This window comes from Formica exsecta, unplaced genomic scaffold (genome assembly GCF_003651465.1).
Source record: "Formica exsecta isolate Colony F162 unplaced genomic scaffold, ASM365146v1 scaffold14, whole genome shotgun sequence".
In the NCBI taxonomy this organism is placed as follows: Eukaryota; Metazoa; Arthropoda; class Insecta; order Hymenoptera; family Formicidae; genus Formica; species Formica exsecta.
Genome location: NW_021848729.1, coordinates 256,812 through 269,963, shown reverse-complemented (window position 1 = coordinate 269,963; position 13,152 = coordinate 256,812). Strand labels below are relative to the sequence as shown.

General features: G+C 27.5%; 2 protein-coding genes across 6 annotated transcripts in view; one reads left to right on the top strand and one right to left on the bottom strand.

Annotated features, from left to right (window-relative positions):
* Positions 1–13,152, bottom strand: part of LOC115246178 (uncharacterized protein KIAA1522-like) — a 312,320-nt gene that overhangs the window by 118,376 nt on the left and 180,792 nt on the right. The gene's annotated exons all lie outside the window — the stretch shown is intronic.
* LOC115246182 (cytochrome P450 6k1-like) lies at positions 8,575–10,160 on the top strand. Its single transcript, XM_029824841.1, has 2 exons — positions 8,575–8,625; positions 9,457–10,160. Exon 2 carries the CDS (start codon positions 9,494–9,496, stop codon positions 10,049–10,051), a length of 558 nt encoding a protein of 185 aa, XP_029680701.1. The 5' UTR covers positions 8,575–8,625; positions 9,457–9,493; the 3' UTR covers positions 10,052–10,160.

The window sequence follows — 13,152 nt, the reverse complement described above, 5'->3', positions numbered from 1 at the left end:
TGCCTGTATAGTCAAGTCGGGTTACGCATCGACTTTACAAACGACTAACCTCCGGCCCGTGGTCCATTCGAATTGAAAAAGAATAACTTTAAAAGCTAAAAAAAAATAGAGGCCTGAATCATGAAATACCTGAAAATGCTATGGAAAAAACAACCAAAATTTCTTTGGAACTTTGACCTAATCTTGTACTGCAAGAATAAAATCGAGAAACATATTGCGCGTAAAAGACAGTGCTATATTCATAATTATTTAACAATTATTTATAATTATTATTTTTAAATCTTTTATTTAATCTTATATATTTCTTTCTGATGCTATACTAAAGGTTAAAAAAATATATATGTAACAATATGAGAATATAATTTATATTCAGCGAGTCTCTTTGAAATAAAATAATTCAATGTGTAGTAGATATGAGAATCTAAATTACAATTAATATTGTAACTTGAGCGAATTTCAACATTTCTGTCCGCTTATTCCATTTTCGTAATTATTTAGAATCACATCTCAGCCTCATTGTTAACGCTCAGTAGACGCTTATTATCGTTTTCGTTTTGTGAGAATTTATGGATATTATTTAAATAAAATTTTAGTACACAAACTCGAATACTTTTTTTAACTTCACGAATAAAATAAATATCGTTCATAAATTATCAATATATAAAATATAAATAAATATAACTCTAAATTGAAATATATAAAAACTATTCCAAATAAATTTTTATAACCGAATAAAAAATAACTTAAATTTATAAATTTAAAAAAATAATATATCTTTCATAAACAATAAATAATATCTATGAAAAATTAAGGAAATAATCTTAATAAAGATCTCAAAAAAAAAATAAAAAAAATAATTGTTTTAAAAAATGTTTTTTCATGTTACAAGCGAAATGGATGTGATTTCTTAAACAAATGCAAATCGAAAATTTAAAATAAAACTTTTTCATATAACACACCGTTTTATAACGACGGTGTGCCGTGGCAAAATTAGCTTTTATTAAACTAAACGCAATGCTAAACTTGTTCGTTAATTTAATGCCACTGAATGTCGCCATTGTTCAGATTTTCTATATCAACAATATACTCTCTGATACAATAAACCGCGAGTTTCGCAATTTAAATTGCATTGCGATTCTTATGAATAAAATTAGTATTTAAAAATTTGAAATATAATAAAAACAGAGAATTATAAATATTTTTCAACTTCGAGAAAGAACAATGTAATTAGAGATATTAGAGAGATTATATGCCTATCGTATAATCACAATATTCGCACACGTGCTTTATTATATACATCGATTTAAAATTTGATAAATATAGTTGACTAATCGCACGTTTAAAATTTGACTTGTAAAAAATTCCTTATACTGTAATATCGATTTTTTAAATTATTAAGAAAAATAATTTATAACGAAAAGCAAACAATATATATATATAAAAATTACAATTGTTAACAATTCAATATTATTGTTTATTTAATTTGTATGACATAAGATTAACAAATTTATATAATGTTTATATAAGCACTAAATTTATATATCATTCACAATGTTTATATCAATTTATATTAATTATATCGATTTTTTTTTGACTGGCAAGTTGTGTGATGTTCATAGAAGTTATAATAAAATAGCAATAATTTTCAGGAACGATGATTTTCAGGACTTGCTACGATGACAAAACCGATTGTAAAGAAATATAATAAAAAAGAAATTTTTAATATACATGTATGCTCAATTCGTCAATAAGAAACAAATTTATTGTTGGTACAGCAAAATCTTGAACAACTTGTTTGTCAAACAGTTTTATCGTAATTAATTTTAAGTCCATAAAAGTTTCTAAAAATATTCTTTTTTATATTATTTAGTTTTTCACAATGCACGATTTGATTTTTATCTTCTACAATCTAACTTAGATAAAAAATACGCAATATTTTTATTTTATATAATATATTATGTTATATATTAATTTCTGGCACACAGATTTTTATAAATTTTAACTCTGTAATTATAAACCCATTGTGTATTAAAGTATTGTAATACATAAACACACACATTATATTAATATTTACAAATAAATTCTTACAATTAAAAATCGTTTCCAGAGAAAATACAAATCAATAATTTATGTGATGATAATAGCTAAGAAACAAGAAAAAGAAAAAATTATTATAAAGAGGAAAAGACAATATAAAGATTATTTATATATATTTATAAAATATTCATTTTTTTCGCTTGTATGCATTATATTAATCACATCCATAGAAAATCCTTTAATAACCTAAAGTTTTAAAATCTTCAGTAATATAAAATTATATAATATATGTATGTATACAGGGTGCGGCATTTATAGTGCGGCATTTATAGCGGCATCTGAGCTGTTCTTTCGAAAGTTGAGTTCGTTTCTTTTTTATTTTATGTTTGGGTGCCATAACGAGCTTTTTTATGTCTAAAATTATTTTAATACAAAACTTTGTTTCACTGAGTTCAGAGAGACTCCAAAAACTTTTTGCTACACGATACGAGGTTTTGAAGCGTTAAAAATTTTGCTAGTAACTGAAAGTTGTCGCGTTTAGTTAATCTTTTCGAACTTTTCGAACGAATGTAAATTAAAACATTGTTTGAAAGTCATTTTTCGATTCACTAACAATAATGTTTTTGCATTTTCAATGTTTTCTGTTTACGCACAGTGATATCTGCTAGGACATTATCGCCTAGAATTTACAATAAGATGATATATAAAATGACAAATAAAGTTATCGATATAATTGGATGTACATATACACATATACAAGCTAAATAAATTTTTATTAAAATAAAAATTAGAATTAATTTATTCAAATAAATTTTAATAATAAATTTATTTATAAGTTAATAAATTTTTAAATAATAATACACATAAATATAAAGATTTATTAATTATTAAGAGATAAATTTAATTCCAAATAAAATATTTTTGTTATTTACATATGAATCTAATGGTTTATTCTTTATTTATAATTTATTATTTGAGATAAAATTGGCCAAACTCTGCTCTTAAAGAAGAAAAAGAAACGTGTAAATATCGTATATTTCACGTAAAAAAATATCACATATTTTACACTAAAAAAGAAAAGAAAAAGCGATAAAACAAGAGAAATTAAAAAGTTGACGTTACGTTGACGCTTACCGAATCGTACAAAAAGGTAGAGATATTAGAGCAGGCATGCGCTTTTACTATAGCATCGTTTGCCATGAAATTAGGTTATCTTTAGTTGAAGAGAAACTGTGGTATCTTTTGTGCATTTATCATCTTATTTATTAACGACATAATTTCGTCGACTTCCGGAACCTTGGACTTGGAAGAAAACAATTCTCTCTTCAATGTTTTAGAATATATATTTTCAAACATTTAAACTGCAACTTTATATATACATATATATATATATAAAGCTGCAGTTTAAATGTTTGAAGCCAGACTCGTTATCCAAGTTCATCACATTATTTGATTATAATATAATATGATGTATGCAAGTATTAAGTAATATTTTATTAATATAAATTATATCCTTTATTTTTCTGGCTTATCATTTGCATTAATATAACAAAAGTTCTAAAAGATATAAAAAATATCTCGATGATTTTAATTCGTTCCTTCTTCTTTAAGTACACGGATAAAAATTTTCAAAAATGTTTAAAAGTTTAAACGATGTTTTCTTTTCTTTCTTTCTTATTGCTCAAAAATATTACACACACACGTACATAAATACGTTGCAAGATATGTATCTTTTTAAGATTTTTCCTTTCAATTTTAACTTTTTTCTATATAATTATACGCATTATGTGCAGCCACATATTCTCCATCAGTACTGTCGACATTAAAACCGGCGATTTCATTTTCGTTATATTAGCGCGCGCGAACAACTTTTATCATGCGAGTACGAAAATAAGTTTGTCGAAATGAGGACACACCGTCCTCCGGAAAGAAGCTTCGGGCGACTTGGAGAGCCCGATGTCTCCCGATTAAGAGCGAGCTTGCGTTCCAAGGTGCTCGTAACGCCGCTCTAAGAGCCCGTACCTGTCCACGGCCTGGTAATACCTGAAAACATGTCTCTATCACGGAGGAGAATCTACCTCGTCCGGTAACGCCTTCGCATAAAACCGACGTTTTATCCCGTCTCCGGCGGCCGCGACGTGTTTACGGCGTTTCTATAGTCGACGGCGCAATAACGAGGGGGGCATCGGGAGAACAGAGTGGCAAAAGGGAAGCGGGGAGTGTTTCACGGGTGTGGGATAGAATATTTTCACGGAGCGGCATCTCTAAATTAAGAAGCCGCCGAGCGTAAGGTGGCGCCGACGAGAAGAGCGCAGGCTTTTTCTACCATTTTCCGGTTTCTCATTGGAGATCGTACGAAGGTACCGATACGATTCCTCTGCGATGTCTTCAAGACGTAACGAGTCTTCCTTGGACTTGGAAGAAAACAATTCTCTCTTCAATGTTTTAGAAATAAAATTTATATTATTCCGGTGCGAGTGCTGTAAAAATAGCAGTGCACGTTTGTTCCTCTTGAAAACAATTATATCGAGAGACTGGAAAGGAGACAGTTCAATTCTTTAAAAAGATGGAAAATTTGTCCAAAACCCGTTTTAGACAAACTTACAAAAGTGAATCGTTCTGAGATTGAATTTATTTATTGAAAGTGGAAAATTGTATAACATTATATCACGATGGAAAAACAGGAAATTATAGATACGTAGATAAAAATATGCCCCCTCCCATTTCTCCTGATATTTCTGTTTACTTCTCTCTTTCTTCTCTGTTTCTCCGCGTCTCGCATTGCATTCACCGCTTATGGCTCTTCTGCATCCGTCTGATTGCATCTTGGCCAAGTCGGCCGGCTGAACGACTTCTTCGATCCAACATGGCTTTTAATCAGATATAAGTTAATAGTATATAGTTAATTATGCGGGTTATTTCATTGCGACGAGATAATGATAAGGGAAAAATAATTCATGTTTTAGCGATGGTTTAAGTTTTATCGATTTTACAGCTGTTTTTATAACTCATTTTATACTCGTCAGAACCAAGTTAAAAAGTTTTCAAGTTAAAGAAATAAAATGCACGAAATAATATATATATATAATCATTAGATGATGTAATCCGTAAAGACTATACCAATTTTCAAAAAAATAGGGTACATGGTTTTTAATTATATTATATATATATATATATATATATATATAGGATGTCTCATGAAAAAGTGGCCATCCCACAATACACAAAAGTAATAATCAAAAGTATCAAAATAAAAATATCGTAAATAACAAAATTCAAAATTAATAATTTGCAAAGCCACAGTCAAACACACACACACACACACATTCCGATTAAACTTGACGTGAATGAACTTAAAAACGTGCTCGACGCGTAGCGAATTATAATCTGCGGTAGATTATCTGGCTGCACTCGCAAAGAAGGACGACACTTTATATTCCATCGACGTCTCGTCTGGGTCGTCATACCGACACGCTCCCAACGATACCATGTCAGCAGCTTCGTAGTTGGTAGGCAGACGTGCCAACGCAATGTCTAACAAATATGCTCAAAACCATGGAACCATCAATCGTACGTTTCGATACAGCATACACGAACAAGATCTTTGATTAAACCGTATTTCCCACGTGATTCGTTGTAAACAGATCAAATTCGTCGTCATAAGAAATTGTATAAATCTGTATTTATCGAAATATAAAAAATTAGAGTAAGATTAGAATCTAATTGAAGAGAGAGGAAAAAATCAGAGTTAATTTTATAATAAAAACACAAATACTTTATTTAATAATTAATTTGTTTTTCCTAATTGATATGTGCCGGAAATAATATTTTTGAAATTGAAGATTTATAATATAATAAATTAAATTATATTTCGAATTCATATTTATATTCTAATTATTAAAGAATAAAATTTTGATAAATTTTGATAAATCAAGATAAAATAATTTAGTCTAGTATTAGTTTATAAATATATTTATTTATTGTTAAACTTTTCTAAGAAAACAAACTAAAACTTTTTTTTTTATTCGGTTGAAATAAATTTTGATAACGCAATAAAAATATAACTATTTTTCTTTCATATAAAAAAAAAATTGTTTAGCTTTGTCATATAATCATCGAAGTAAGGGAATGTCAAGCTTAATCTACTTAGTAAATGATGTACTTAGTAAATGATCAATCAAACCTATCGACAATTAAAAAACAAACACTGAAAGTTGTTGCGATTAGTTGCTCTTGAGAAGAACTTTTCGAACGGACGTAAATAAAAACTTTGTTTGAAAGTCATTTGTTGACTCGTTAACAGTAATGTTCTCGCATTTTCGATGTTTAATGTTTACGGACAGTGATATCTGCTAGGACATTATTGTCATAAAAAAACCTTATCCGCGCGATAGATCCTCCCTCCTCCTCCCGCTCCTCGTCATTTGCATTTTCATAGGATGTATGAAATTCATGGCTCATTATATCATGCAACAGAAACTATTTAATATTTCATATATAAATCTTTTTTTTTTAATTTTATATGAATTCCATTGCTCTTATTATCACAAATTTTTGTCAACAATTATTTTCACAAAGAATCAGTTGGGTGATAGTCTTTGAATGATAGAGAACTTTTCTTATATTATACATTTTGCCTTGACATTTGATGCAATAAATTAAATGGTATTAATAATTGCAAACATTATTTGTATTTTTTTTGGTCGAGAGAATAATAATCCGCTGTTTTAAAATGTTCTTTTTTATTATACCGATCGTACCCAGCTAGCAAGCGCTATGATTTTGACGTCAAATAACTTGATTTTGACGTTAAATGACGTGCATTTGCTACCTAAGTACGTTTGAATCGTTTTATGATTAATTAATAATAATATTCGATATCGATTCAATAAAAAACAAAGATATTATTCATTTTTATTAAATATTTATTCATTTTTATTAAATTCGATATTATAGGAATTCTTGCACGAATGTTTTATCGGTAAGACAAAAACTCGCGTGATAACTCTCTATCTTATTGTTAATGGTAATTGGAATTTTATAACAACCAAAACGATCCGGTACAAACTATTACTTCGCACATACCTCCTTTTCGAATACCGTTCTCGCGACACCTGTAAACTGTTTTCACAGATCACTTGAACAAATGATATTAGAAGAACGGAAGATAGGGAATTATCGAAACAGACATTTCTGAATCGCTTGAAGCAACCTCGTATTTAATATTAATTTACAAACGCGCATTCTTGTTGCTAATCATCATTATCTCGATAATTATTCTGCATTATTTATTTAATTCAGGCCTGCGGCCGGTTTGCACTTTTCGGCCGATCTTGGCTGCTGCCATCCCCACTCCTTTTGTTTAATAGTATCTAATTGTAAGCTGCTTGCGGAGACGTAAGACGCTCCAACTCAGGGATGGTATTAGCTGTAAATCATATGGAGTTTTAGCATGGATAGTTCGGCGCGCTGTTTACTGTTTACAGAGTTATTATATAAATTTTATATACATATATATATATATATATATATATATATATATATATATATATATATATATATATATATATATATATATATATATATATATATATATATATATATATATATATATATATATATATATATATATATATATATATATATATATATATATATATATATATATATATATATATATATATATATATATATATATATATATATATATATATATATATATATATATATATATATATATATATATATATATATATATATATATATATATATATATATATATATATATATATATATATATATATATATATATATATATATATATATATATATATATATATATATATATATATATATATATATATATATATATATATATATATATATATATATATATATATATATATATATATATATATATATATATATATATATATATATATATATATATATATATATATATATATATATATATATATATATATATATATATATATATATATATATATATATATATATATATATATATATATATATATATATATATATATATATATATATATATATATATATATATATATATATATATATATATATATATATATATATATATATATATATATATATATATATATATATATATATATATATATATATATATATATATATATATATATATATATATATATATATATATATATATATATATATATATATATATATATATATATATATGTATATAAAATTTATATAATAACTCTGTAAACAGTAAACAGCGCGCCGAACTATACATGCTAAAACTCCATATGATTTACAGCTAATACCATCCCTGAGTTCGAGTGTCTTACGTCTCCGCAAGTAATTACGTCTCCGCGAGTAACCTAGATATTATTAAATAAAAGGAGTGGGGATGGCAGCAACCAAGATCGGCCGAAAAGTACAAACCGGCCACAGGCCTAGTTTAGTCTATCACTGCAATGAGTGAAAATCACAACGATTCACACGATAACGTCGCTGTTTGAAAACATTCTGTTCTACGTTGTTAAAAGCAAATTGGATGGTGTTTTACTTTGGTGCCGTACAGAAAAGGTACTATATAAAACTGATATACGTGTATATTTTAGTTTTTCGATTTTAACTGAAAGTTCTAAATAAAAATTCCTATTTATATATATTTATTGCTATAGATGTATAGATTATAGACCGCTACTAATATAGACTGTCTTTATTATACCTTTTTTTCAATAATATTGTTTCAAATTTTTGAAAAAGGTTTTGTAAAAGTTTTGAAAAGAATCAAAAATTGATGTTTAATAAATACTTTCTTTCATAAATTGACATAATCATTGAAAACTACTAGAAATGTTATAAACATTATGATAGAGGAGATAAAAATAAAGATAGAATAAATTTAGAAATTTACAAAAGCATATAGAACAACATAATATTATCAAAAAGATGCTCGTCGGATAATTATCGTCATTTAATTAATTAATTCGCCGAGAAAAAAAAGATCATAAAAAAATCTTTCAAGAAATCGCGATATAACGGATTTAATGTGTTAAAATGAGCATCGAATGCATAAATTATGCGCTTCTGCTTATAATAATTTGCAATTAACAAAGAAAATAATGTTCCTTCTGATAAGAAGGTAAATAGGTCTCTCTTTGATAAAGAAATAAAAACATGTTGTAGTTTAGGAAAAATAGATGTCGGTTTTAGTATCTTGTTCAATCAAGAGGATGTAAATTTTTATCGCATTTACATATAATTCAATCATCTTTTAAATTCATGTTTTAAAATAAGTAATGGTATGTAATAATACCAATAAAAGAGAGATATTATCACTAGTATAACATTATTAAAAATTTGTTTACGCTGCAAGTCGATGAATCTAATCTTTTATCTTTTATTTTACAGATAAAGAGAATATTTTTTTATAAACACATATTTTAAAATGGCATTCATTACGGCTTACTGGGGTCTGGATAGCATGATAGCTCTAACGGCTCTCATCATAGCCGCCTATCTTTACATGACTCGCAAATTCAATTATTGGAAGAAACGGAATGTTGTGGAAATACGGCCAACGCCATTCTGGGGCAATTTCATGGATTGTGCGCTTTTAAAGAAATCTCCTGGCTCTTTCATAAAAGAACTTTACGATCAAGCAAAGGGACTACCTTACATCGGTTTCTACGTTTTAGACAAGCCATTCTTGTTGGTTCGCGATCGGAAAATCGTCAAGAATGTTTTAGTAAAGGACTTTAATTATTTTGTCGATCGATATGGCTCGCCTGATCCGAATGATCGTATAGGTTATGCTAATCTCTTCTTCCTGAAAAGTCCAGCCTCGAAGATGTTACGAACAAAGTTGACGCCGATCTTTACATCCGGCAAACTAAAGAAAATATTTGAATTGCAGATTGAATGCGCTACGAATCTAGACACGTATTTAGAATCCTTGAAGGTGGACGGTATGTGTTCAGAAATATTTATCAAATATTATATATAATGTTGAGACGTAAAGAATTTTACGACAAAAATTGCGATAAGTAAATCAATTTCTCTGTTCATTTCGCATATAAAAATGAAAGAGATATAATAAAATACAAAATATATATTTCATATACAAGACATTCGTATTTTTCTCAATTATGTTATATAAATTATCTTAATATTTATAAACTTTTTAATTATATTTAATAAAAAAAAATATTAATTTAATAAGAAAAGAGAGAGAGAAAGAAAGAAAGTTGACAATAGTTCAAAGGTTTAAAAGATGAATTAAATTTTAGAATTTAATGATGACGATCTAGTAGCGCAAGCAGTCATCTTTTTCATCGCTGGTTATGAAAGTTCTGCGACGACAATGGCTTTTGCTTTGTACGAACTCGCAATACAGCCAGAGATTCAGGATAAACTTAGGAAGGAAATTCATAATGCGCTCAACGAAAGCGATAACAAGATCACATATGACATGGTAAGTGAAAACGCGATACATATGTTATTGCTTGCTAATAAAGAATTATTATAACGAACAAGATACAAATAATATCAATATAATCGTCAAGTTATATTCTTTTCCTTAAAATATTTACCATATTCATGATTGAATCTTACATTAAGTTTATGTATTTGAAGATCTCGATTTATCCGACTATTGTAGACATATTTGATATATGTATATATAATGTGTGATATATATATATATATATATATATATATATATATATAACATTTACATTCTTGTAAATGTATTATGTTTCAATTGTATGTTTTAATTATAAAACATTGCAAAATTGCAATATTATCACACACAAAAATTTTTCTTAAGAATTTTTGTTATCATTACGCATCCCATAGGTACTCGTTTAGCATTATTGCAGACGAAGCTTGGACTTATAAAAATTTTGAACAAATACGAATTGACACCGAACGAAAAAACTTTGATACCAATGGTATTTAATCCAAAAGGTACTTTTACGGCACCATTAAATGGCGGTGTATATCTCAACATCCGAAGAATTAATAGCGCTAATTAAAATTTGATAGAAGAATAATTTTATTACTTCTAAGCTACACACAAATTATAGATTTGATTGATATTTCGCATGATTTTTTTTTTATAATTAGAAAATGCGATTCGATGAATACGTGAAGCATAAGATTCAAAATATAAGAATGTATTAAAAAACATTAGAATCTATTTAAAAATATAAAAGAGAGAGAGACAGAGAGAAAAGAGATGTAAATGCTATTTTTAACACTACGATTCGTCTTTATCATATCACGATTCTTTGATTATTAAAATATGTTGTATATTGTAATAAAAATAATACATAAGCCTAAATATATCCCGATATCTTACTGTCGTTAATCATAAAAAAGAAAAAATTTCTTATAAAGGAATTTTCTCAAATATACACATCGACAAAATATTTTTCCTTTAAACATATTGTAAATATATATTCGTATATATATATATTTCTCTTTTCCCATCAAATAAAATGGCTTAAAAAAAAAAAAAAGTAATAAAAAAAAAAAAAAAAAAAATTTTTATTTGAGAGAAAATAATTAATCATTTTAAAAATATGTTCGAAGAAGCATTTCTTGTTACATCGCTATATATACTTTGCGCGCGATTTTACCTGAGGTAAAATTAGAGGATTGTAGATAAATACGCGACAACGCGAAATTTTGTTTCTAATTTAATTTTACCTCAGGAGGATTTTAACTCACTCTCTTTTCTTAATTCCATGTTCTACATCTTTTATTTAAATATAATTGCTGTCGTTTCGATAATTCATAGTAATACGTAACAATGTGCTACTCGACTTTCTGTTGCAGACACAAAATATTTTTTTTTAATTGTGAACTTAATTGGATAATTTCATATATCCTCAAAAATTGCAAATTTTCACAAATTATTTTTATTCAAAGCGTTCAACAGACATGATAGAAAAGAAAGGTACACAAAACGCCTTTTATAACGCAGTCAAAATGAATAAGATAATTCTGTCTATTCATATCGCGTGAAGCGAACAAAATTATTTATTTTACTGTAACTAAAAATAGTTCTTTTCTCTAACAAGATTTACTTTTTTGCTTTATGTTCACTATAAGCATCTTTTTGTTCAATTTAATTGAATATTACATAAGTCCTATAGACTTTTTTAACAAAGTACGTTTGAAACCGATATGTTTTGAAATTTTCGACGTGTCGTATTTTAAAATCTCAACATCGAACTAATATTATCTGGACTACTTACAGTCAAAAGATTATATCAATATTATATAGTATAAATATTGTTAGACTTTTTATGACGACATTAGTTTTTTAATTATTTTAATAAAAAATATAACTGACAAAAAAATTTCGCGTATAAATAAAAGTGATAAACTAAAACAATGCAATCAATGACAAACAATGAATGAATTTAATCATGTGACCAATCTCTCTGATTTTTTATCTAATTATTTAATTAATTCTCTGCCAACAACGTTCGCTATTTTTAACTCACTTATCGCAAAATTCTTACGCAGATAGTAAGAAATGGTGTGTAAATTTTAACTTTTTTCGTTCGTACGTTATATATTACAATATAAACTTCTATTATGCGGATGCTAAAAACTGCTATCAAAAAATATCGATAAATGTACACTGTAAAGCGAAAATGCTATTTCCATATCTAATGCAGCATTATTATAACTGACACACACGTGCATTATGAAAGCGTACGCAAATAAACAACGTGTTGATAAAATAAATAAACGTAACATTTAATAGAAAGAGCTAGACTTCCTGAGTCGTCATCTCGTCCTGACGTTATATAGCATCGACCTATATATATTTTTACAGTCAGAGAAAGAGAGAAAGAGAGAAACGAATAATGCCTGCGGATTGTTTATTGTGCTCCGGACACCTCTCACATCTTACGAGTCCCTTTCCCCGCGATAGATTCCTATCCTCTCCATCGTGGAGAGCCGTGACCATCTGTCATTTGTCGGTTGAGATTTTTCGAACGGCGTCCGGCCGTTCTGAATGGAGAACTCGTCTTCTCCTCGATGGCTCGTTATCGACAGTAAACCCGCCACTCGTCGTCACTCGTCCTC